At 36.9% G+C, this 26,926-nt stretch overlaps 1 protein-coding gene and 1 long non-coding RNA gene across 4 annotated transcripts in view; both read right to left on the minus strand.

The window, feature by feature from the left end:
- Positions 1–1,248, minus strand: part of LOC140690890 (uncharacterized) — a 44,906-nt gene extending 43,658 nt beyond the window's left edge. For 2 of the 3 annotated variants that reach the window (XR_012066236.1, XM_072953040.1), the window contains exon 1: positions 127–208. Coding sequence is in view for 2 of the 3 variants with exons in the window: in XM_072953040.1 (XP_072809141.1) it covers positions 127–147 (21 nt within the window). In the remaining variant the exon portion in view is untranslated. Of the gene's footprint in view, positions 1–126; positions 209–1,048 lie in introns of those variants that run through there. The other variant, XM_072953041.1, reaches the window with a different exon arrangement.
- A 157-nt stretch (positions 1,249–1,405) lies between these two features.
- Positions 1,406–26,926, minus strand: part of LOC116277714 (uncharacterized) — a 170,771-nt gene continuing 145,250 nt past the window's right edge. Inside the window, exons 11-14 of the long non-coding RNA XR_012066237.1 lie at positions 22,907–22,967; positions 18,748–18,880; positions 4,533–4,616; positions 1,406–1,492 (exon numbers count right to left, since the gene is read on the minus strand). This is a non-coding gene — a long non-coding RNA (uncharacterized lncRNA). The remainder of the gene's footprint in view (positions 1,493–4,532; positions 4,617–18,747; positions 18,881–22,906; positions 22,968–26,926) is intronic.

Consider the following 26,926-nt stretch of genomic DNA (forward strand, 5'->3'; position numbering starts at 1 on the left):
ACTGATGAGAAAAGCAAGGCACAGGGAGCTGGGGTACCTGCCCCAAGTTCCTAGACTAGAGTTAGTGGCAGAGACAGGATCAGAACCCACAGCCGTCAGGTACTCAGGCTCTGGCTGTAACATTACCTGAGGGACGAAGGATGGCATTCATGAAACACGTGTTCCCCAAATTCCGCAGGCCTGTGGCACAGATGGCAGTGGCGCTTCCCTGTAAATGGAACAAGAGGCGGCCATGAGTAACGCCAAGAGAAGGCCAACTGTTCCAAACATCAAAGTGGAGCGAAGGGCTGAACTTGAAACTCTAGCATCAAGCCAGCTTGGAATTTATTCTTTTCAATCCAACAAATATTTCAAATTCCCTTTCTACTGTCTGTATAAGTATCTGGATATTTTTAGAAGGCTGTTTCTGATCCTAGAACTGTTCTAAATGGGAGTATCTTATGGAAGCTTATGGGAGAATCGGCATTACTAAGTACTGTGGAGTACACAATGCAAAATCCAGGCAGATCCTTCAAAGAAATAAGTTTAGGACTTAATGCTTTTATAAGATTCTATTAAAGCTACTACAAATTGGAAAAAATATAAATACATACATCCCAAGTCCTTCTGTCCCCCACCTGTTAGTTCTAAGCCACAGAAATACATACATACATATTTTACTAGCAATGGAATACCAATCTTAAAACACCACCTGGACCTTCCTTAAAGACTAAGGTTTAGTTTTCTGATTAGCTGTACAAATGCACCACGATGTCTGAATACTACACATGGGAAGTCAATCTACCAATCCAAGCCGAAGCTTCACGTCAGCTCTTTCTTCCAAAGTTGTAACACTTTAGCTAACCGCATGTCTAAACATAGCTAGCATGATAGCAAGGGAGTAGATGCAGGTTGAAATTACTGTTGTATTTAGAAGTATTTAGTAATCTTTACATTTTGTTACTCCATTCATGGCTCATACATCTGGTAACAGCTGGACACCAGAATCAGGAAGTGTATTCTTTCATGGTGAAACTGTATTAATGCAGTCCTAAGAAAGAAAACTTACCCAAACTTCAGACCCCTGGAGTTTGCACGGGGGACCTTAAACAGAAGGAAGCAAGGATCTCTGGGATCCTATAGAAATGGAGTAGTAAGGCAGCCGAGTAAGCGATAAGAACAAACACTTGCTAAGGCAGAGGAGCAGGGCAGCAATCCAGACAGAGGCAAGGCACTGACAGACGGACTTCCTGGGGAACTGAGTCGCATCAAGGATCATTAGTACAAGTGGCAAACATTCTGAAAAATAATCCAAGTCCAAGGCATACAGTTACAAAAGTTTACAAGGGGCAACATTAATGTTAGAACTGTCATCAAACAGTGACTAGATCTCAACCAATTCTTACAGCTGAATAAATTTTAATTACTTATATTTACTTTCAATAACTTGCTGTTTAGTGATGAGTTTTCCAAAAGTTTTCTTTTCCTATGCCTGTCAGCTGCGAAAGCTGAGCTATTAAAACATAAACAGACAGATGGTCAAAAAGATATTAGTACAGACACACTCCACAACAAGGTAAAGAATAAGCGTGGCTGTTTGAAGCATTCAGGGTGCGGAGCCTGGCTGCTCAGCCAGGCCAGGAAGGGACCCGCTGGGCCCACTGTGGCCCTCAAGGACTTCAAGTAACGCAGGAGCTCCACTTCCCCTAGAAATCCCCGCTGCTCCTCCGGTATGAGCTTTCCAGAAAAGCTGGCCAGGTACATGTGGCCTGTGAGACAGTCCCTCAAACACCACCACTCTCTCCTTCTAAATGATGGCGAAGCTTCCAACAGGAGCACACCCCTTCCTCGTAACCAAAGGACAGCCCTGGTCTGACACGATTATTCTGAGGGTTAACACTAAGTCTCAGACACTATGCTACTTCTTTCTTAAGTTTAATGACGGTATCATGTTTTATTCGTATGTTGTAATAGATGACGACATACTGAGTTGGCAAAAATGATAAACACGTCATAGGCATATAGGCATACATAAATTCATTTGACTCAGCTATGGTACAAAGCATATTCTAAAAGAAACCCTAATTAGCACATAAGTCCTGAATTTAAATTATTTAAATTTTTATTGATGAAAGAGATATTTTGTTTGAAATTTACCAGAAAGTTACTCCTATCTTCGAAGCATCACTTTCAAACTGTTATGTATTAGGAGAACTGATCTAAAGGAAGTAAAAACTACTATTGAACAACACAGACTTTTAATTAAGTCTACCAGCTCCTTTCTCTATTCCAAAAGTCCCAGGCTAACCCAGAGTAAATACATAATTATTTTTCTTTCCAGAATTTCCACAGGAAATATAATGTCTTTGGAGCAACAGAGAATAGTGACAGTCAGTTGCTTCAAATCTCAAAATGTTCTTAGGAAACAAGTCTTCAGAACTGTGTGTGGGTCCCTCAGTGCCATGGTGACTACAAGACAAGAAAAGATCAACCCACTGGTCTGCGATGCTAACTTACTTCTTCACAAATCCTGTCAGTAAAGAAGCTGAGTCACAAGCACTGTGTATATACTACTTAATGACAATGCCTGGTAGTTGACTTTTAGTTTCAACTTATATAAAGCATTTAGCTTTTCAAAATGTAAGTTATTAAATTTTACCATCAGTGATTCTCAAAATGGCAGAATCCTTTAGATCCAAGCTGTTTAATATGGTAGCCACGCACTACATCTATATGCGGCTACATCAACCTAATTAAACTTAAGTAAAATTTAAAATTCAGTTCCTCGTCACACTAGCAATTTTTCAGGTGCTCAACAGTCACGTGTGTCTAGCGGCCACCTGACTGGACAGCACCAATCACAGAACATTTCTGTCGCACAGCACTGCTCTCGAGCGTGTGCACCACGGTCTGAAATTAAACACGACTGTAAGCACAGCTCTAACTTGTAGCGGTCATCATAGATTCCAGCCTGCATTTGAACATAAAAATAAACCCAGGTAATTTTCCTCGACATGTGAAAAGGACTGCAGGTAGATTTTTTTCCAGTGGGGACAAGTAGAAGTGTAGACAAGGTGATCTGTGACATCTTTTCCCTGGTGACGTGGTCGATGACAATAAAAGATTTGATCACTGCATAAATGCAAGCATATTCCTGAATGTCCTGTTTCTGTTTGACTTAGTTCTGAGGAAGTTATCTGGCATTGAGACGGCAGCCTTTCCTTAGAGAAAATTCTAAGTGGCAGGAAAAAATAACCTGGTAGTTACCCACTTCTCTAACAAAGAATCAGGTTAGTGAGATCTTTACAATGACATCGCCACATTGGAGAGTGATGTTACATAAATTACTGCAGGAATCTCCTACTTTGCAGTTAACTGTGAGAATTAGAGACAAAATTCAGTATTTTGGATCTGTGCATCTGTACCTGTGACTCTGATTCCAGACAGGGCTCCTGCTGCTTTGTTCAAAGTAAAAGAAGGGAGGAGGCTCTTTGAAAAAGAGAGGAAACACAAGACGACAAGCCAAAAAGTACTTAAACCCAAAGTGTTCTAATTGGTTGAGACTTTTAAAGGATCAATTCCTTTTTCTTTATCAGCTTATAACCTATCTGGTGGAGACATGCAAGAGACTTTGGTTAACCAAAGCTGGACAGTGTTTCACGCAAAGAACTTGGGTTATTCCCCCTCAGTATGCAATTTCAAAATACTCTATCGGCTTTACATGTAAGTTTGCTAAGGGATCTCATTTCTGGTGTGATCTCACAATACTGTCCAAATAAATTAGATGGCACCTGACAATCAGGAGTGAATTAGACAAATTCCACCTGAGTCAGTGGTCATTCTAGGCCATGCTTTTACCCACGGCAGCTTCAAAGACCCCTGCTGCCGGGGCTTCTGTTATTACTTGAATTTAGGGTCCAGCGAGTTTTATGTGACTAACCGATTTAGCCACAGCAAATAAAAAAAAAATACTATTCACATAGTACTTTAACTTCCTTATGATGACAAAGCATTTCACAGCTTCCTGTACTTTCAAGTGATACATACCGTCCCTACCAAAAAAGGGAAAGCAACTAAGACCCTTGTGCTGTAACACTGATGCAAAGTGAAGAACAATGTAATTCATCCTAATTTCCCTTAAAAATGATAAATTTCAGAGCTTCTAAGAAGACCTTATAGTACATTTCATAAGGCTTTTCTAACAACAAAGGAAACTGTATAATGATTATTTTGTTTTCTGCCCTTCCCGTGCACTCCCAAAATTCCCCTTGCAAATAAACTGGGGAGCTGACAGGTTGGGGGGGTGATAACTGAGAAAACGGGCTCTGGAGCCCTCGGATACGGATACAAACGTTAAATGACATGAACGCTGAGCTATGATCGGGAACCGTGGGCATTTTCAGACACCCAAATCTGAGATTTAAGTCATTCACATTTCAATCACACTAAAAACATGATGAAGTATAGAACCCACAAACAAATATCCGGCTCAGAAATTCTACAAGACCCCTCAATCTCATTCCTCCCCTTCTTTCCCAAGGCCTGTTACTTACTTTTCCAAGTTCTGTAAGTGTTCTCTGATTTTCTGTACCAGTCCCAGCTTGGTGCCACTGACCACAAAATCATCACAGTGATAACTGCAAGGAAAATATTAATCAATGTGTGTACAGAGCTTGCGGAAACCACAGTAATGGAATCACTGAAAGGTCTGGCTGCTGCCAAGACGATCACATGGCTCTGCAGGCAGTTACTGTCACTGGTGAGTTGAAAGAGGACTTGGAATCCACGATGGGATGCTTTCTAAGAGCCTTTTTAAAAAGCCACGTAGGCAATGAACACTAACTTCTTTTCACATTTTTATTCAAAAGTTCTTCAATTCCTCTTTCAAAAATGAAATAAGCTGCTACATGTGTTATATTCTTTTCAGTGGTGTGTAATACACGGAAAATGAAACACAAAGCTCCAATCCTATTCTGGGAGCATGAAGCCTGAAGCTTTAACATCACGTGATCCTTCCCAACTCAAATTAATGGGGAGTTTGTGGGGAGGAGAGGTTTAAGAGAAAAGCAGGGAAAAGACAAACTGTGGAGATAGCTGGATAAAAAATGAAAAGCTATACGTTTTACACATAATTTAATTTAAATAAATTGAATTCAGATGGCTGAGAAGAATGCATCTTTTCATTCTGATGTGTTAGAAGACAAAAGTGTAAAAGAGTGGCTACATCTTTCAGGAAACTGACAACCGCTTTGAAGAAAGACATTTAAGGTATTCTTTAACACTGATTGTGTGTGTGTGTGTGTGTGTGTCTGTGCAAGACAATAAGCAAGTAATACAAGGAATCACACATAATAACTTCAACTTGTACATCAGCATTCTTTTTTTTTCCTGAAATAAGCCCAGTCTTAACAAACAACTTACAAGCTAGTACCAATACTGCAGCTTTGAATAAAACTACTTATTATAATAACTACTGAAGAATAATGACACTAACACGGTTGTTCTGAGCAAACAAAACTTTCAATGCATAGCAATTAGTAAAAGTTAGGTCATCTCTAGTAGAATCCAAAAACATTTCTCACATACCTGAAACCTGTCTATAAAAAATTGAAAAGAGGATGAGGGAAAGCCATTTAAAAACAATTACCCACAAAAGCATGGCTTGCATCTTTTATTCACAGGACTCAAACTATGAATGCTTTGTAAAACTTTAACTAAGATATATATGTAATTAGTCAATACCCCTCTCCCCATTAACTACCTGCGCCGGCAATCAAGAACCCCTGACGTGCTCTCCCAGTGCCTGTGCTCGACCCCTAACATTTCCACGAAGAGCAAAAGCTGCCTTTTACATCCTGGACCCTTTCTCTATGGTCAAATACGAGCAAAGGCAGGAGAATCCCTTATCAGTTTTATGACAAATACACAGAGGAATTAAATTCCTGAAAAGGTTTAATTCCCTGCTTCCTCTCGGCATAAACGTGAAGAGGGTAAGGTCTGCTCTGTAAACCTGGGCTTAAGGCACTTGGTTCCTCCCAGAACCCCAGGCGTTACTAACTCCTGCTCACGTTTTTTATGTTATGTTTGCATAAATAGATGCATGTATTTCAGCTAAAACAATGCTCAGTGTTCAAAACAAAAACACCACCAAATGCTAATGTTCATCTGGGAAAGGAAGTTTAAGAGCAAACACGGGTCACCTTTCATGTATTTACATGCTGCTGGAATAGCTGATTGAAACATGAACCCCTTAACCTCCAACAAGAAATGGCTGCTTTAAGACACGAATTGTTTCACATGATACGAAGTAACTAATTATTTCCTAATTAAAGTAGTTCTTTTTGGTGTGACATGGATTCAGGCTTTAACATTTGTTAAAGTAATATTTTCATACATTGAAATACAGATTTATTCATGGCTTGCTCCATTCTGAACTAACCTGGCTTAACCAGGTCTAGCTGCTCCCGCTCTCTGAATGGTCACCTTTCAAGCAAGTTGCTCTGGGCTCCAGAGCTGTGCTAACGTGGCTGATGCAACTGAGAAGCTGAATTTAAACATTTTAATTGACACAAAATTTTACTTAACAATTGAAGCAGTATACAATACTTCTCCATTAAATACAATTTTATGGTTTTGATAATACTATATTTCACTTTTATTATTATACAATGTAAGATGTACTGCCGTGCACATGGTGGGTGCACGTGTCATTTCTAGGATTGCACGTAAGCGTATCACCAGTCTAGTTTGTGTCAACACAAAGACTCAGTGAAAGTTATTTTTCTATGCAATAATGCAGCACCGTAATGTGTTTATTTGCGTATCATATGCATACAGCATGAGTTACAGTGACACCTATGTAAACTGTAACTGGTAGTTACATTAAAATACTTATTTGGGGGGTGGTAGAGTGCCTGCTTAGCATGCACAAGGTTCTGGGTTCAATCCCCAGTGCCTGCATTAAAAAAAATAAATAAACACTTGTTTTAATTATAATATAATCAAATTATCCTTCTGGCTTAAAAATTAAGAATGAAAATTTTTTTCACTTCCAAATGAAGGCACACTAATGAGGCAGAATCAAGTGGAGAAGGTATATATCACAAATTTTATGAAGAATGGCAATTACAACTTACTGCAGAGGAGCAAAATTACCAAACTCTGTGGAAAAAAGTTTTAAGATAATAAAGTAGACAATATTGAGTCATTTTCAGCAGGTGCATAATAATTTAATGAGGAGTTGCCTCTCTATAGTCAAAACATAATCAATGTAGTTTTTCACAAAGAAATCAGAATGAAATGTATAGTAACAAAAAAAATTTCTCAGTGATTTTTAGGATTTGCACTTGTAATTCTGGCCAGCTATAAAACAGTTTGAATTCTTATTCAAGAAAGAAAATCATTTTCAAAAAAAAAAAAAAAAGAAAATCATTTTCAGATGGCAAGATGGAACAATAAATTATTATTTCAGCTAAAGGAATTATGTTTAAAATTTTGAGGTAAAGATTAAAAAGGATATTTCATAAAAAGTGAAAAATCTTCAATTGATCCACCAAGCAACTATTAGCGAATAAAAAACCTTTCTAGTAAGATCAATCAATTCAACATCTGAAATTTTTAAGTACTTTTGTTTTTAAGCTTTAGATGACTTTTACAAGACAAGAAATGGTGGCCAATTAACACTTTGGGTACACTTTGTTTCAAATGACTTCCAAATTCCAAATTGCAACCTTAAAAACAATCTCATGCTATAAATATTTCTTTGTCTTTTACATCTGTCACCTTCAGCTAGATTAAAAAAAAAAGTTAAGACAGACATATGGGATCAAAAACCCAGATTTACTGGAATCACTTCCCTTATTTGCTCTAGTGCGTGTTAACATATTGAAAATATGTGTGCTCTGAAGTAGACTATTATGAATGCAGTTATGAAAATTGTTAAGTACATGTGTACAAATGCTACGAATCATCACCAGTTTATGGAGCTGTTAAAAGAAATAGAAGATGATGAATTTAATGACGATGTGTTCTCTGCCAGTGTTCACTGGAAGTCATGGAAGAATTTAACAAAGGTTCACTGTACTGTTAACTCTAATGCAAGATTTTCTTGAAACCAAAGGCGCACTTGCCAGTATTCAGCAGAGAGAAAACATCACAGCGGGAGTCACATCTTCTCACCTGGATCACAACACACACGACTGAGCTCAGTTTACAAATCCCAGGAGAGAGCAAGCTTGTTTTTGACCTAGACAGGTACTAGAACTTGTTAAAATTTAAACTATTCGTAATATAAATCAATAATGATTTTTTACACACTTTAACATGAACAAATACGTGTAAGATTTTAATGACAGAGCAGAATCTACAAAAAAATGAAGAATGCTTTGTCATACAGGTAAACTTACAGGTGATTTTCAGTTTACGTAATCGCCCTCAATAATACTGAGTTGTTACAAGAGTTAGTGGACTTACCCAACTTAGATACAGTTTTGAAACTGGTATGTTCTTGCTTCAGAGCCAAATCAATTATTCTAAAAAGATGAGTCAGTCTTGTCGATAGAGATGCAAATACTAAAGAAAACGGGGTTTTCTGGTACTTTACTCATTAATTGGAAAAAATTTAATAGTGTTTGTAATCTACATTTTTAACTGCAATTTTAATGACTCTAAATCCAGATCAAGCATTTCAAATGAAAAGTTAGCATCTGAATGGAGACACACTGCATGTATAAAATACATACTGGATTTTGAAGGTCTCATGAAAAAAAGATGCAAACTATTTCTAATAATTCTATATAAATTACCATGTTGACATGATAATACTTTGGACAACTGGGCTAAATAAAATATACAATTATAATTAATTAACCCATTTATCTTTGCTTCTTTAATGTGGCTACTTGAAAATTATAAATTACATATAGGATAAATTATTTCTGTTGGACAGCACTGCCAGCCTAAAAAATATCTAAGACACTAGCGACCTGCCCAATATCATAAAGAGGTAACAAGTATAACTTTACTGAATTATAAGAAATCAACTTTAACTGGACTTACTTTCACTGGCTTAACACATTTAAGTTTTCACAATTATCCCTATTTGTGAAGAGTCAATTTTAGGTCTTCTTACAGGCACTATGAAGGACATTTACTGCTAAGATTATAAACTGCATACTGCCTGAATCTACGGCGCTCTCTAAGTGTTAGCTGTAATGATGAAAGGAAAGCACCTGCTTCTATGGGTCAAAACTTCCAGAAGCGCCTGACAAGTGGTACAGGGTGGATACATGTGAGCTTCCTTCCACGGAGGACCCTAGGGCTGCCTCACAGCACTCTCTCCTCTAGCTGCCCCCATCCTCCTGTTTTGATTTCTTCTTCCTCCATGACCCAGAGGTGAAAAGAAAATTAGTAACAAAAGTAGGAAGTAAGTAAGAATTTAAATGCTGTCTGTTTGCCTTAGTCTTTAGCTGAGACATTGATTCAACAAGCTCTAAAAGGTCTCTTCCTGGTTTACCACTGTGTTGAAGCTACTAAGTCCGTATTATGCTTTCCTCCAACACCTGAAAACAAATGTAGCCACTCTTCTTAGTTTACCCGTCAGAAAGGTCACATCAGAACAAGACATACAAAAAAAGAACACAACTTGGAGGTTGTGTTTCAAAAGCTTCTAGATTTGTCCTCTGAAACGTGGAATGCTTTTTCCCATTTTGAAAGAAATACGGTTATAATGTATGGTTATATGTTGTAAAGTGAAAATACACCTGGTTCCCAAAGTGTAACTGAAATAATATAAAAAGTGCTATCCTTTTTCTTGTTTCCGCTGAGAAACTGGAGCAGACGCCCAGGTTTTGGTGCCCCTTCATATAAACAGGACTTCATGTGTCTATCAAACAAAAGTCAGCAACAACCTATATCATGCGACCAATGTTTTGGCTATTAAACTAACACTTAGGCAAGTTTTAATTTAGTGATTTTAGGTGATCCTTCCAGAAAAGATGAGCTCTACTTCTAACAGACCACTTGTCAGGTAAGGAAAACATTTTCTTCTGTATTTAGTAAGAAGAGAGAACTGCGTAAGAAAATTTAGGCAAACTGAACACTAAAGACAAAAAACAAAATACTTAGAAATCGTATTAGGCAACGTATTAGAGACATGAGATGAGGAAATCAGATATAAAAAGGCAGGAGGACCGGCACTTCCTCTATGCCCAGCACCTTGAGAGAAACTACACCATCATCTTAGCTACATGCAACTTAGCCTCAAACCAAATTCCTTGAGCCAAATATGATCCTAAAGTGATTTTACATTACTTTAAGCCAAAGGTTAACAAACTAATTAAATGTAGAGTATTACATACTGTTAAAGGCAGAAGATGCACAATTAATTTGACTACCTTGTGCTGAAAGAGTGTCTACCAGGTAGCAGGTAAATTTTCATAAGAAACACAAGTAATTTATACTATTATATAATTAGGTTAAAAATTGATCAAAACCACAGCTTAAGTTATTTTAAATTCTGCTTACTCTAACAAATAGCAAAACTGTCCAATTTTTTCACTACATTGATTCTTTATGTGTACATTTGTAATTTTGATTTTTTTCTAACTTCCCCCATCTAATCATACCTAATCCTTTCTGTGTTTCTTTAAATAATCTCCCCCAAACTCATCTTTTTGCTCCTCAATCTCAACATTCTGTTCTATACCTTGGTTACTTCCTTTGGGGTGATATCCCCCCACCCCCCAAATACAGTGACTTTCAAATCCACAGATACCTGTATCTGAATTAAGCTACAGTACTTGATGGCGTGGCGCAGTGTCGACCTCACCTACATTTTCTTCTCTCTCACCTCTCCCCCCAAATCTTCCCTTTCCCTTCGGCATTACCTGCTTTACGTTTAGATTTACGCTTTCGTCCCATACACCACCAGCTCCCTTACTCTCCTCAGTATTTTCCAAGTAGCACCACTTACTTGTTTTACTAGTAAAAAATATTCCCTACGTGGTCACCCCCATCTGTACTCTTTCCCCGTTCTCCAAAAATTAAAACATGCAGCACGGCTCAATCACTTGCTTGTCCTAAAATTTAATGTAGGTTTACTTCCTTTTAAAAATCCTCATTTTAGAAGCACTTGTTTCCTTCCTATTTTTGCCCTGCACCTCATGCCCCCTCTAATTATAAAAGACAAAACACCAGTCCACTAAGAGAAAACCTTCAAATTATTGTCAATGGTTCCTAATCAAGTTAAAAAATAAGCCACAAAACTGAGCATCCACCACACCCAACATGCTTGTATTAATTGTATTAATTATATATGCAAGTAAATCTAAAATAATACACATATAGTTAAAAAAGAAACATTTTAGAAGAATAACCTAGAGATGAAATAAACTTTTTAAAAATTTCTTGCTATTCATGGTATCTTCAGAGCATTATTAAACTAATATCTCAAAGTACAATCTACACATAGGGTGATATTTAACATTAACGATAGTGGATGTAATTTCCTACTTCGTATGATCTCTTGAACTTTTTGTCCCATTTATCAGATCTGACTGGTCTGTGTTTTTATCAGAGAGCCAGTATCTTTACTTTGCGGTACGTCTGACGAGCTCACAGTGATGTACGTCAGCTCGCCTCTTCCTTGTTCACCAGTGTTTGCATTACTGCTGTTAGTGTTATCTTGGAGGATTTTTTCTTCTGCAAATCTTTAAAAATATGTATCCATTTGATGAGGGTTGATTTGGTAATATCAAGTCAACCCACACAGCTAGGCAGACAGAAACTGTAACACACTGGCCAAGGCCAGATGTCAGCAAGGGTGAGGATAACACGTGAAGCTCTGAGTCAGGACCCTCCGCATTTGGTTCACACCACGTAACCGTCTCACCTACCGACCACTGGCAGTAGGCAAAGTAAATATTTGCAAAGCTTATATTTTCCCTTCAGATAAAAGGTTTTAATAGAAGTTCTGATATTTTCTTCCCAAGTACATTATTTTACAGACCACTGCTCTAAAAACCAGGCCCCTAACATATAGCAGGTTCTCAATGAATATTTACTGAATAAAAACAACATACACTATTTTGATTTTAAGAATTGTTCACATTATGTTCGAGGATCTTGCCTCAAATAAAGGTTTTGAAGGTAAAAATCTGGGGGAAGAGAAAGGAACTGCTTATAATGCCGAGTTTTCTTCATAAAGGATCTGTATCTTTACTTTGTGTCTTTCTTTAACATATTTATTTCTAGATACAGTTTATAGTTTTTGTCATTAAAGTCAATGTTTCTTTGGTCATTTCCATTTTTAATGACTGCTAATGAAGAAAAAACTATTAGTTTCTGCATATTTATCATGCACTATTTCAAAATTTCTTATTCTACTTGTACTAAAGTCCTCATGTTTTCTGGGTATTCTATCATATAATTTTAAAGCAGAAATAATTTTTCTTCCTTTCCAATATTTATAGCAATTATTTATTTACTCTTTGTCTTATTTCAATGGTTAGAACTGCCAAAGCAATGTTTAAAAATAGTGACAGTGACGTAAATGATGACAGAAACATTTGTCTTGTTTCTGCTGTAACAGAAAGGGCTTTAATATTTCATCAGTTAGATGTGACAGCTGCTTTCTTTTTTGGGGGGACTACCATATTTTAATACTTTCCTTTTATTTCAATGTTATCGGTTTCTTAAAAATGAGAAGTGGTTTATTTATAAATGTACTTTTGCTGCTAGTGGTACAATAATCTGAGTTTTCCTTTGAAAATGAATATGTGAATAAATATGAATATGCAGACTTCTGAAATTAATTCAGTAATTATATAATTTTTTTGACACATCTTACTGGATTAGATTTGCTTTAAACTTATAACTATTTTAATTAACAAAATTGACTTCTTTATGGAGTTTCTATCAGATTTTTGTCTTGAGGTTTTCAAAGTTTTATAATAGTAATGTACTTAATGTCAAATGTTAAGTTTGATGCCACACTCTCTGATACAGTAGCTACCAATCAAGTAGCAATTTTAACATAATAATTAAAATAAAATAAAAACATTCAATTCCTGAGTCCCACTAGCCACTCTCTTTTACAGCAAAGTGATTCAGTTATATGTATTTATATGAACATTCTTTTTCCAGATTCTTTTCTGTTATAGGTTATCACAACATACTGAATATAGTTCCCTGTGCTATACAGTAAATCCTTGTTGTTTATCTATTTTGTATATAGTAGTGTGTATCTGTTAATCCCATAGTCCTAACGTATCCCCCCTTTCCCCCTTTGGTAACCTGTAAGTTTGTTTTCTGTATCTGCGAGTCTCCTTCTATTTTGTAAATATGTTCATTTGTATTATTTTTTTAGATTCCAAATATAAATGATGCCATATAATACTTGCCTTTCTCTGACTTACCTCACTTAGTATGATAATCTCTAGGTCCATCTATGTTGCTTCAAATGGCATGTTTCATTCTTTTTATGGCTGAGTAGTATTCCACTGTATCTACATCTACACCACAACTTCTTTATCCAATCATCTGTTGGGAAGACACTTAGGTTGCTTCCATGTCTTGGCTGTTGTAAATGCCCACTAGTGACTTTTAATTGCTCAACTGCTACCAAATTGTATGGCACAGATGTCACGCCTGAAACAGAACTCTCTCTCTCTCCTTCTCAGCTTTAAAATTCTGAAGCTTTTTCTGTGCCTGTTGTTAGTGCTACTGAAGCTACCCAAGTCATAAGGCTCCACATCAGATTCTTGAAGAACTAAGAAAATATTCTCAGACCAAACTATTTTTTACTCATTTGTAACAAGAAGTAATCATTGTACAAATTAACCTGACATTTTAAGCAACAATAAAGAAACAAGTCCTTTAATCTGCTGGCTATGAAGCAATCTTTATACAGTAAGTCATGTGTAATATTAATACAAAAAAATCTTTTATGTAAAAAGTAACCCTCAAGAAATGACAAGGGCAAATAAATCATTACATTTTAAATTCTTTTTCATTTTCCTGTTTAATAGATAATATCATCATAATAGGATATCTAGAGGAAACTTTGACCTCTAGTTTTATTATAAATGACAAGATACAGATACAGAAAAAAAAAAAGCTGATGTTCTAATGACTTCACCTATTTCAAACCCAGAAAAGTAAAAATCTAAAGAACTCTTTTAGAAAATGAGCTTATTTTTAAGTTCTCTTTTATTCAATTCTAATGTATTGCCATCAAATCAGCCAATTCTAGAAAATGAGAATACCTGCAGGAAAAATCCATTTCCTCTGTTAAAAGCAGACAAGCACCAGCTTATTAAGAAAGAGAGTTTTCTATTCAGACCATGTGTTAAAAGGTTCCTTTTTACTAAAACTCCAAAATACTGTTTTTAAATTTTAAAAATTCTTATTATCTAATCTTTACAAAATTGAAAATTTGTGTCCAAAAGTTTAGAAGGCTACTCAATAAAAGATCTTCCTGTTTTTAATCACAACTCCCTCTGAAAATGATTCACTATCAATTTAAGCCTACAAATATAAACTTTATTTTTATTAATTTTAATTAAAACTGCTATTTACTATAGCTGTTTAAAATCTGAACTAGTAATCCATTTTCTAGACAAATCAATTGACTCACATTTCATATTTCTCCATTTGAAGGAGTGTTTTAAAACATTACCCTGCCAAGAAGGAAAAATTCTGGGAAATTAGTTTTAATATCCCTTTCATACTTTTGAACCCTCAGAAATTCAGCTATCACAAGTTCACAAGGCTATGTCAGGTGTCAAAAATTATCTGTTCAGTATTTTTAAAATAAATTAACTCTAAATATCTGTCTACATAAGAAATCAAAGCCCCTAATTTTTAGTCTTTCTTTTTGATCCAGTACTGTACACCAGGGGAGGGGAGTTGAGGTGAGAGGAAAGGAAATATCACTGAATACACAATGAACTGAACACTCGCCCTTGTGTGAAAATCTTGAGATGTTCATTTTTACTGAAACCTTCATTTATCTCCCAAAGCAGTGGGTCTGTATCAGATCAGAATTATTCCCTTTGGTGGTGTTTTCCCTCTTCTGAAATAGTGACCTATTTTATGCTGTTCTGCTTGGTTGATACGTGCCTCTTCTGGATGCCCTCTTTACATCAGAAGTGAAGCGAGCTGCTCTGCAAGGGTGTCCCTCTTGGGAAGTATATGGAATAGCTCACGCATGCTATGATTTTAGGTCTGCAGGAAAAACGTTCTGCAGCCCTTCAGTCCCCCAAGAGGATCAAGAGGGCACAGTAATATAAATTGCATATAACCTCCCCCATTTTTGGAAGATAGTTAACAAAATTCAAGCTTTCAAACATCTACTCCCTGCTCTGCACCAGACACTGAGTACTGTGGTCCATATAAAGATGTGACATATGGTTCCTGCAGGCCCCAGGGACATTTACAAATAACTAACGTGCAGCAGGAAATTACAAGTATCTAAGGAACTCTGAGTTTAGGAGAGATCACATCCAGCTACAATTGGAGCTGGGGTGGGGGTAGGAGGATGGCACAGTGTGGACAGCCCAGTGATAACTTCATAAAGCATCTGCACAGACAGACGCACATGGCCTCTTGGAAAAGGGAAGATAAGGACAGAAAAACGGTCAGCCTCAGAGCATGTTTCAACCTCCTCAGAGCACGGAGCACTTGGAAAAGGCACTTCAACATTACCTATAGTCAAAGTCTTTTGACTACAAGCATAATAATTAATAATCAAATAGGTTTAATCTAATATACCAACATTTTACCTCTGAAGCAAACCATTCAGTCTAACCACAAGAAATTTATGCACAAGGAAAATTTACAAACTGAAGTGAAAATACTAAAGTACGCTGGAAAATCACATACACACAGACACACACAGCCCATGCGGAAGAAAGCCTTTTTTGTTTGTCTCTTCATCATAGTGAGGTGTGGGAAATGTGGATTCTAACTGCAGCCTCATCGGTCTGCCACTCTCACAGGTTCCTTGTAGGCTGTCAGTATCAAGCTACAGGAACAAAATTTCCTGGCATTTTGTTCTAAAACCACAAATGGGATGGTTCTGTGACCAGCTGCAGCTCCCTGCATTTCAGAAGCTCTGGGTGTCCACACATTCACAGCTCTGTACAGCATCACACAAAAGACTGGCAACTGCCAAGAAGCCCCTGCCACGGTGTCTATTCCCCAAGGTTCAAGATCTGCCATTTAATTCCAATTCGGCCGTAAAATGACTTGTACTTTAGCGTGCTAAAACAAATTAAATTAAATATAAAACAAACTAAATTCCAATTCTACTTAATGAAGATATTCCTCCAAAATGCAATATACAAAGACATTAAAGTAGATAATCTTTATCTTTAAACAGACCTATGAATAGAATTCCACTCCATTATGAAAATTCAAAGGTAATTCTTTAAATTTCCTGAAGAGTTACTACTTCCTCATAATCTCACCAACAGCAAGAAAACCCACCTCACACAGAGATTTAGTTGTATTTACAAACTTCCCCATTACGCCTTTCATGCACATTGCTAACTGAAAACCAAGAAGACTGAATGTTTTCAACATCTCATACGAACAGGATGCCATGACCTACACTGATGACTGTGAGACGGATACTTCAAGAACGATCTTAATTTCTGCTGTCTAAAGAGAATACTTGCAACCTTACAGAAACACACAGTTCTGTCAATTAGGTAGCTCTGTCATTCTAGTTTCCTGAGGGAAAGGAGGGGAAACAAATGAAAACACTTTAACAGCTTGGCTAACACTTAACTTTTGTAGGAAGGAGGGTCTTATGAGAACAAATAACAATAGACTGAGTACTAGGCCTTGTGTGAAAATCTTGAGAAGGCTTTCACTTTTACTGACATTGCCATCTGCCTCTAGCTTCTCTCTCATCCAGGTCTGGACACCTTCTGCAAAAGGATCAAAGAAATGGTAGTGATCTGGAAGGCTAGCCCTCACGAGGCTTTACTCAATAGTCACAGCAATGTTAAACCTATAAAAAGGTCAACTTGGGAAGCCACCAACCTTTCTTTCCTTCCTTTTGATGGACAGCTTTCTACAACAATCAACTAAGGATGATACAGAAAGGATCAGCACACAACTTCAGTAGAAAGTATGAATCAAAAGTGGGGTTTGGACTTTAAATCCCCATCCCTGCCCAGTATTACCTTCGGCCTTTGTGTGACATTGATTCCAGGGCTGTGTGGCAACAACAACAACAACAACAAATCCAAAGAGATCCTTTAAATAGCTTGTTTTTTTTTTCTCCTTTCAATATGAAAAACCTTTTGAATTTAGTAAAGCGATTAAAACAAGTAAAGAATTGTTCATTATTTCCTGGGCTTATATCCAGAAGGACCCCTACTTCAGGATGATACCTGCACCCCAATGTTCATAGCAGCATTATTTACAAGAGCCAAGACATGGAAACAGCCTAAATGCCCATCAACAGGTGACTGGATAAAGAAGATGTGGTATATTTATACAATGGAACACTACTCAGCCATAAAAACCGACAACATAACGCCATTTGCAGCAACCTGGATGCTCCTGGAGAATGTCATTCTAAGTGGACTAAGCCAGAAATAGAAAGAAAAATATCATATGAGATCGCTCATATGTGGAATCTAAAAAACAAATAAACAAACAAAGCATAAATACAGGGCAGAAATAGACTCATACACATAGTATACAGGCTTATGGTTGCCAAGGGGGTCGGGGGTCGGAAGAGATAGACTGGGATTTCAAAATTGTAGAATAGATAAACAAGATTATACTGTATAGCACAGGGAAATATATAAAAGATCTTATGGTAGCTCACAGAGAAAGAAATGTGACAATGAATATATATACATGTTCACGTATAACTGAAAAATTGTGCTCTACACTGGAATTTGACACAACATTGTAAAATGATTATAAATTGATAAAAAAAAGTTAAAAAAAGAATTCTTCATTATTTACTAGACAAGGGAAGAAATTTGCTTCACACTAAAATTGAAGCTGTAAAACACACTGAATTTTTGAGCAGACCAAATGGTCATGGGTTGTTAAACATCACTTGTAATGTAAATAACCTAGTTCTAAGTCATCACAAAAACAGATACTAACTTTACAGTCATTTATATGAAACAGACAGGTAGACTTTATTACAAGGAGAGAACAGGGCCCCCAATATCTTTTTAAAAGATGTGATACTTTAAACAAACATTCGTCTGAAAAGCTACACACAAAACTCTTGACGTGTGTCTACCAAGGAGGAGAGGAGACCGGAACTGTGTTGGGAGAGGGGAGACTGTCAAAGTAAGTTTTTAAACAAAGAAGTTATAATTTTAAGATTATATAACAAAATGTTAACTGGACAACAGGAACATGGGTTTTTATCTGAGGTGGGCATGAGTTTTTAATCTTCTCATTCTTCAAGTAAAAATAAAACAAGAAAAAGAAAAGGACTTACAATGAGCAACAGCAAATACTAGTGACCTTTCATCTCCCTGCAGCCTACGGGGTGGGAAGAAGAGGTGGCGGGGAGGCTGAAAAGGCAAAGCAAAGGGACATCGGAATGAACACGGACAGGTGCTCCTGGTGGCCCCGTCCTCTGTGAGTCCCCACAGAACTCACAGGCAGCAGTGGCCGTCTCGACTGCTTTAGAGGCTGGGGCAAGCGGGAAGAGCGAGGAAGATGAGAAAACACTCGCCCTCACACGGTAAAGGAACACCGTTTTTAGAAAACAGTAACACTTACCAGTACGTACTGTAGCTACTGCAATCCTTACACACCGTGTGCTGAGTTTTCTCTTGCTTTTCTGACTTCTTATGGTTGATTAAGGGTATTTGTGTGTCTTCGTAATTTTTTTTTTGCATGACCATTCACATACCTACAAAAATCAAATGAAAATCTATCTTAATCTAAATACTGCTTTGGAAGGTAAAGTAGTAGTAGATGATAATAAAATTAGATGGTTATCAAATCAGAAATGAGACAGAATTCTTCCTAATAAGAGCATTCATTCCTGTAAGAGCATTCAGTCACTTAGTGATTTATTAAGCTGAGTACTTAAAATATGCTCTTCTTTCGCAATCACGTATGACAGTCGGCTCTCAGTTACACACAAGACTGGGGCCAGGCAAGGAAGGTGTTATCTACGCAAATCAGTTCAACACCAGTGATATTACCGCTTATCAACTTCTCTGCTACATCCTTCTGCTACAGCTTTTTTCTTTTTTTAAAGTGTTCCCCAGACAGCTAACCCCCAACTCAGGCTATTATCAAAGACAAGTTCTGTAAACTAAATTACTCAATCACTGCCCACAGGGTCACATGCCCTGCTTAATATAAAATATGAGAATCGGAGAGTGAAACAGGACAACCTCCCATCTTTCTCTCATCGGTATGGCTGCAAATCTTTTATTTGAATGCCTGCACAATCACTCCACTCATACGGAATAGGTTTGTTCAGAAAAAATCCAAACAAAACACAACTCATGTTAACCTTATATAAACTTTTCTTTCTCTACATGGACAAACATAATCAAAGGTTGACTACAGTCATAAAACTTAACACTTTCCAATTCAGATTGAATACATTGTTTTCTCACAAAAAGCAAAATGAAACTAAATTGAGGGATCACATGCACATGCTGTACACACAAATTCACCTACATCTTCACCAAAATTATGTACAAAGCCGTAACTGAACACTACTTGAAGACCCTTACAAAACAAAAACTAAAAGTCCCCAGTTCCTAGAAAGCAGCTGATTTGTAGAGGGCAAGGCCTAATGGAAAACTCAGAACAGTCAAAACGAATGCTGATTTAACAGCACCAAAATAAATCTGCTCAGAGATTTAAGGTGACATTTTTGTCACAAGGCGCCTTAACTGTACAAGGAGCAACACTTTCCTTGGGGAAAGCTGGGGAAAGCGAGGAGGACCAACCACAAGCCCAGCCTCTGCCCCCAGGAAAGCTGGAAACATGAGAGGCACTGCCACCCTCCACTCAACTCTGAATTTGGTCATGGTTTTTTCCCACATTTTTTTCATTGTAATAAACATAACCAACACTTGTGGGTACAAGGGTCTTAAGTTTACAAAAGTGAACTAAAATGAATTTTTAAAAAATGATTTAAGAGTATAAACTCAAAAACTGGACTGCTTGGGTTCAAAAGTAGGCTTTGTCACCTGCTGGCCAGGGGAGCCGGGCTGAGTTAACCTCTCTGGGCTTCTGTTACCTGTAATGGAGGTAGCAACACTTACACTGTTGGTTGTTAGGTGATTAAACAATCCATGGCTCAGAATGCATGCATGCATGCATGAATGAATGTTAGCAATTTTTTATTCGCATTTTCCTTTATATGCTTAACTACCTTTTTTTTTTTTTTTGGTGGAGGGAGAGGTAATTAGGTTTTGGGGCATTTTTTTGTTAATGGAGGTACTGGAGATTGAACCCAGGACCTCATGCTTGCTAGGCACATGCTCTACCACTGAGCTATAGACCCTGCCTCCTGCTTAACTACTTAATTTATACAGAATCCAAATAACATAATTGCTTAGAAAGTCATCATATTAAGTCCATACTTAGAGATAACACATTGCACATGTCAGGAAACACCCCATATTTAATTAAAAGATAAACTCCAGGGGAGCCTATAGGTTCAATACCTAATCAGCTTAATTTCCTATGCTTGTATGTATTTACAGCTTAATTCCTAGGCTTACACATATTTATACTGCACCATGAAAAACAAAGAAATATTTATAATGAAGAGTACCATCAGAATGCAAGAAAAGGCAATAGGGAATGATAATAAAGGCATTACCACGGTCAAATCTTTGAAAACTGCTTGCATTACATATAGTTCATTTACACACATACTGTAGTCTCCAAATGTACTAAATGCTCACATGTCAACGTCAGTGACACAGCAGGGCTGCATTACTGCTGACATTAAGAGTAACAATGTTTTGGCTAATACTCAAAGCATCAGTCAGAAGTTAACAGACATGTATAAACTGGCTAACTTCAAAATAAATATTTCTCTCATCCAGTTTTAGATTTTAACTAGACAATCTGATCTAAAAAGGAAAAGCGTCAACATACACATCACAGGTTTTTTAACAACAGCAAGAATTGGAAAAATAGCTCAAATGGGATGGTGTCATAAAGACTAATAGGATATATAACTCAAATACGCTACAGATAAACTATGCTTCCTAGTGGAAAAAATACTCAATTTAAGACTTCCCTACAGACAAGTGGGCTAAATCACTTAAAAAACCAGAATCCTCGGCAATCAATACCCAGGATTATGTGATAAAAGAACTTAGCCAATGAGCTATGTAAAATGAAGCTCCAAATGCAGGCTCTTCTCCTCATCCCTGTAATCTACTTAATCATGTATGTCTGCACCATGTCAAGTACCTAAATTTAAGCTTGCTTACAGCTGGAAGCATGCTGCCTACAGAGCCTAGAAAGTTTTCACTTTCTTCTTTTCTTTCCCTTTTTCAGTTTTATTAGGTAGGATTTTCACAGCTTGATTATTTCTCCAAACCTACTTAGAGAACTGCTTGTTGCCTGCTGTTAAGGACATTAATCTCTCCAATATTTTAGTTCGTCAGGTCTTTTTGTTGACATATGACCTTCAAAGCTTTAGGCTGCAGAGCACTATGAGACAACCGGAGGATAAAATTACATAAATTCTATTACATTGTAACTCTCACCTCTCAAAATCTAGGAGAGGAATCTGTCTCTTCGAAGTGCAGAATTTACGTGTGTCTACTTTTCTTCTTTTTGTAAAAAAATGCTATCTGTACAAAGTATTCTCAGATTCCCCAAATCCTAGAGATTTCAAAACCACAACAACCACAATTAAGATATGCAGTTAACATTTTCCAAAGGTACTCCTAAGTGTACATGGAAAAAAACAGTCAATTCCAGGACTGAAAATAAGATGCTCTCTTCACGCAATGAAGGTTTATAAATAACAATGGGGAAACAGTCCAAATAAATGCAATACAGATTTCAGCCTGTGCCACTTGGTATGATTTCCCATCTCCCTGCTGCCGGGCTTTAACTTCTAAAGTAAATTCAAAGTGGATTATCTAAGATAAAAAAGTGACAGAAATAAATGTGCTACTACAAGGCACACAAAGGTTGATCTTTATTTGTGTTTGTGTTAGAAGAGTTACTAACGTACTTAACATTTAAGTAAAGTCATTTTGGGGCCAACACCTAGGAGGAAATGCTCTGGCTGGAACTGGGGTTGGGAGCCTAGAAAGCAAAAACGTCTTAATGGAATGAAACATTTTGTACATTTGAGACAGCATTAATAACCCCACAGTGAGATCATTCTCAAGGGAGTTCCTTTACCTGTAAATATGCTAGTGTTGTGTTTTCAGAAAAATAATGTTATCCAGGATCTGATTCAAACGTCAGTAAAGGTAAGGGGGGCATAGGTAATAGGTGAAACAAAATTGGCCACATGTTGCTAAGTGTTTAAGCTGGGCGGTAAAAATACAGGGTTCAGTTAGTTAAACTCTCTACTTCTGAGTATGCTTAACTTTACCCTAATAAAAGGGATTTAAAACACTCGTAAGACATCAGAGTTCCCTATTGCAACTTTTATTTCTAGCAGACTGTCACATATTTCTAGTAGATTGTCTCGATCATCAAATTAATTCTTCAGAGTATCAACAAAACAGGGTTCCTCCTCTAGATTTCCCTCAGTTCCATCGCTGAACAGGGATTCTATTAGGAGAGGGAAGCCCTACGGAGAATTACGTACACACTATGATTAAGCAGTGGTGCTAAATAAACCCAAATCAATCAAATTTTGACATAAAGCTTAAAGGTAAATTGAAAAAAGCAAATTGGGTAGCAAAGTAAGGATAAGTATGCCACCTACCTTCCACAGTGGACACTTGAACAAGTCAGACCGACCCATGGGCTTTTGTGGGACTGGCACACTAATAAAAAGAAAAATACACAATATACCAATTGTATCATGTTATTTCCCAGTTTCTCCCCTAATCTGTAATATCACATCCTGTGATTAAGTTATAAACTCCATGGCTGCTGAGGTGTACTGAAATCAAAATCTCTGCTTTGTGAGTGCATTTACACAAAGTGGCTGCCAAATTAAAGTTACACCAAAGAGAATTCAAACTCATGTCCACAACAGCTGCTCATTTTAATTGTTGACTTAAATAGTTTCACGACAAGTTAAACACATACACACTTTTCTCCTCTATTACTTACTCCCTTTTACCACACTCTCCAGTAAGTTAATGACAGTCTTTTTTTCTCATTAAAAATATTTTGAAGTCTAATTTTTCAATCACATCTTTGCCATGCAGATCATATACTTCTGCAAACAAATGACAACTCTTTCAGTTTCTTCAGTGAGAGGCGTAACTTAAGGATCCAATTAAGAAGACTAAGCCCAGTTCTTCCCAAATTAATGTCTCAGTTGGAGTAAATGTAATTCTAATATGACAATGGCATGCAGGTCTTGCTGAGGGTACAATCAGGACATTATTTTTAAGGGGGATGGAAAATTTAAAAATATTGATTGCAATTTTGCTTGCTGTTTACTCATTCAATTCCTTTGAAAAAAAAGTGCAATAAACACAACAATAATTTTTTAAAGGAAAAGGATATAAAAATCACCTGTAAAGGTTTTTCTAACCACGTATGCTCCACTCAAGCAGGGACATCTACATTGAGGTTGAGACAGAAGGACAAGGGATATGTCTATTCTGAGAAAAGCAACTTCCCAGGTGACACCCTAAGGCAACCATTTGAGAACCACCAGTGGGCCCCCTGGGGGCACGGGAGGGGCACCAAGGCACAGTCACACACTCGAGACTGTGACAAATCCACTGCCGGGCACACAGTATGTGCTCAATAAACAGTTGTTGAAAGGAGGTTTAAATTTCTTAGTTTAAGATACCAAGCTCTTCCAAGATCTGATCTCTACTGTATTGGTCTTCCTTAATCATACATCACAAGAGGCCTTTCTCATTAAGAAAAGTCAGCCAAACCTGGAAATAAAGTGAATCAAGAACTGCAAGCACTTTCAGTGTGTGGTGAAACATACTGTACAATAAACATCCCAAAGATATTTAACTACAGTACCATTGTTTGACCTGCTGTTTACTATTGATTTGGACCCAAATTCTGTAACATTACAGGTCAAATTATAGACTTTATTTTGTAGAACTTCTGTCCAGCAGACTCCAAAGGTTATGGTTTTACAACCTGCAGGACGTTAACCAATTTTGTATATAGTCTAGCAATTTATTTCAACATTCATTCTTCAGTGCCTGCATACACTTAACTTCTCAAATGCTCTTGGAATCAGCTTTGCCATCCTGCTGGTTCCCTCATTAAGGAGACAAATAAATTTTTGACATACATTCAATCTGTATTTGAGAGGGAGGGGAGGGCAAGGAAGACTAGGCGAGTGCACTGATGTCTGGCCAGAACAGAGCACTAACTATTTTTCAATAAGAAAGCTTTCAGTGGTAAGAGTCCCCCTGCAGTTAGCCTGGGGCCTTGCCTTTCCTCCGTGCATTCGCACATTTACATTAATGGATAGCAAGGGGGAGTGGAGGGGGACCAGGAGTCAAGGTTGGGAGGTGGGGAGGACTGGTCAGTGGTACAGTGCATGCCAAGCATACCTGAGGTCCTGGGTTCAATCCCCAGTATCTCCATTAAAAAAAAAAAAAAAAAAAAAAAAAAAAAAGATGGGGCCATCCTAAAGGCATTTTGAGATTTTTACTCAATTAGATCCAATTTTGTTCTAAGTACATGTAAGCCACATGACAACGGCTAACAAGACTGCCAAACTGCTAATAATTATTTTAAGCAGATACAAAAGAAAACTATTGTGAGGGGAGACTGGTAGCTTTTATTTGTGTACCCTTGTGGTATTCGATTTCTATCAACAAGAATATGATGTTTTTATAGTTTGAAAACAAAGTCCCACGAACTTCATTTTTAAATGAAAAATAAATTAGAACACAGCTTACTTGAAACAGCTATTCATAATCTGGGATAATCTGGAGGGTTGAAAAACTACAAATATTATGTAGTTCTGTTCCTCCAGCAAATCTTTTTCATTCAAAAAATACTAAAAAAAAAAATTGTACTCAATCCGAAAGAAGTTTAATATCCTGAAATAAATAATTACGTTATAATAATAGTAAGTTTAGGCCCAAGCTCTTAAATATCTAGAAGTTTTTATTTTTGTGTGTGTGTGTGTAATTGTGGGAAGATATTTTCCCCCTCCTTTAAATGAAGAAAAGAAAATCTAGAGCAAAATCACTGTTACTTTGGTGTTTCCTACCAAGTATTCCTTTTTCCCCCTTATGGTTGTAAATATACACAAAGTATACTCAGTTTTGTGATCTAATTTTACAACCATTACAACAGACTAAATCTAGTCTTATATCAATTATAACACGAAGTTTTATTAATTTTTTAATTTCTCAATTTCAAATTTTAAAAAAGGTACCCTAAGGCTGAGGGGAGGAAAGAATGGGGAGTAACTGCTTAATAGGTATGGGATTCATTTTGGGGTGATGAAAATATCTGGGAACAAGATAGAGGTGGTAGTTGTAGATGTATTAAATGCACTGAATCAAACCGTTCACCTTAAGACAGTTAAATTTATATTATGTGAATTGCATTTCAAATAAATAAATAAATAAATAGGCACTTAAGACAGCGATGAGGAAAAAGAATAAAAGGAAATAAAGTAGTACTGCCTTTCTAAAACATTGGAAATAAGTGTGCCTTTTACCAAATCTCAAAAAGACCTCACTTTCTGAGTTAAGAAACCCGTTTCTTCTATCATGAATATTTACCATAAGAAAATTAAGACAATGTGTGTCAGGACAGCTGATCTTTAAATGACAGTACTTTCTGAGAGCTTAATACTTTCCCACCAGAAACACATTTGAAGGCCAGGAAGCTACAACGATGGGTATTATGGAGCATTCTGAAGCCATTTATTACATTGCTTTGGAGAATATTCACTCTGCGTATATACACCTTATCCAGAGTTGTACCCAAAAACAGAATGAAAAATATTGCCTTTAAACTCTCAATTTTTAAATTTATCTTTTTACTTTAAAATCTCAAAAAACTAAGACTTGAACAGGGCATAGCATGAATAAAAGAACACTGTGAATGATCTAAAAATCATTTACTTTAATCACCTTAAAGGGAAGTATCTTTTTGTTTTCATGAAATCTTTAAATTTTTATTTAATTTTCTAATTACTTCAGAACAAACTATTGAGAAAAACATGAAAGCCTGAGTTTGGAAGAGAAGAGCTGAGTGAGCTCAGGGCGGGTTTTGGTCTCACCTCCCCATGAACTTGGACCACTGTGCAAAAGGGCCACTGCTTCTATATGAGGCGCAGTAATAATCAGCCTCGTCCTCAGACCGGAGCCCAGGGACGGTCAGGGTGGCCTTGTTGCTAGACTTGGAGTCAGAGGAAGTATCTTATTATGAAAGGTAGTCTCAATTTATAGGCAGACAAGTTCCAAGTTTATCTGTAGAAAGAACACATTTCCTGTGGAAACTGCCTTAGAATTTTCCAGGCTCTTCTACAGAACACTATGAGAATCATAGTATAACTGAAATATTATATTGTGTGTGCGTGTGTGTGTATATAATAAAACTATAGTCAATAAAATGTTTTTAAGTTGTAAATATACTATCTATTCAGCAAAATATAAAAATATTAAACTGAAGCTTTTTATTGTTTTAATCTTAAATGCTGGTACTTGAGAGCAAGAGGATAATAAGGATGGAAACTTGTAGAAGTTCAAAAAGATAAGTCTGAGAACTTACAAAGGCTCTTTTCATTATGCCTAATTACACTTCAAGGTGACGTCAAGGCCAGGAAGCCAGG

This window comes from Vicugna pacos, chromosome 32, assembly GCF_048564905.1.
Source record: "Vicugna pacos chromosome 32, VicPac4, whole genome shotgun sequence".
Lineage (NCBI taxonomy): Eukaryota > Metazoa > Chordata > Mammalia > Artiodactyla > Camelidae > Vicugna > Vicugna pacos.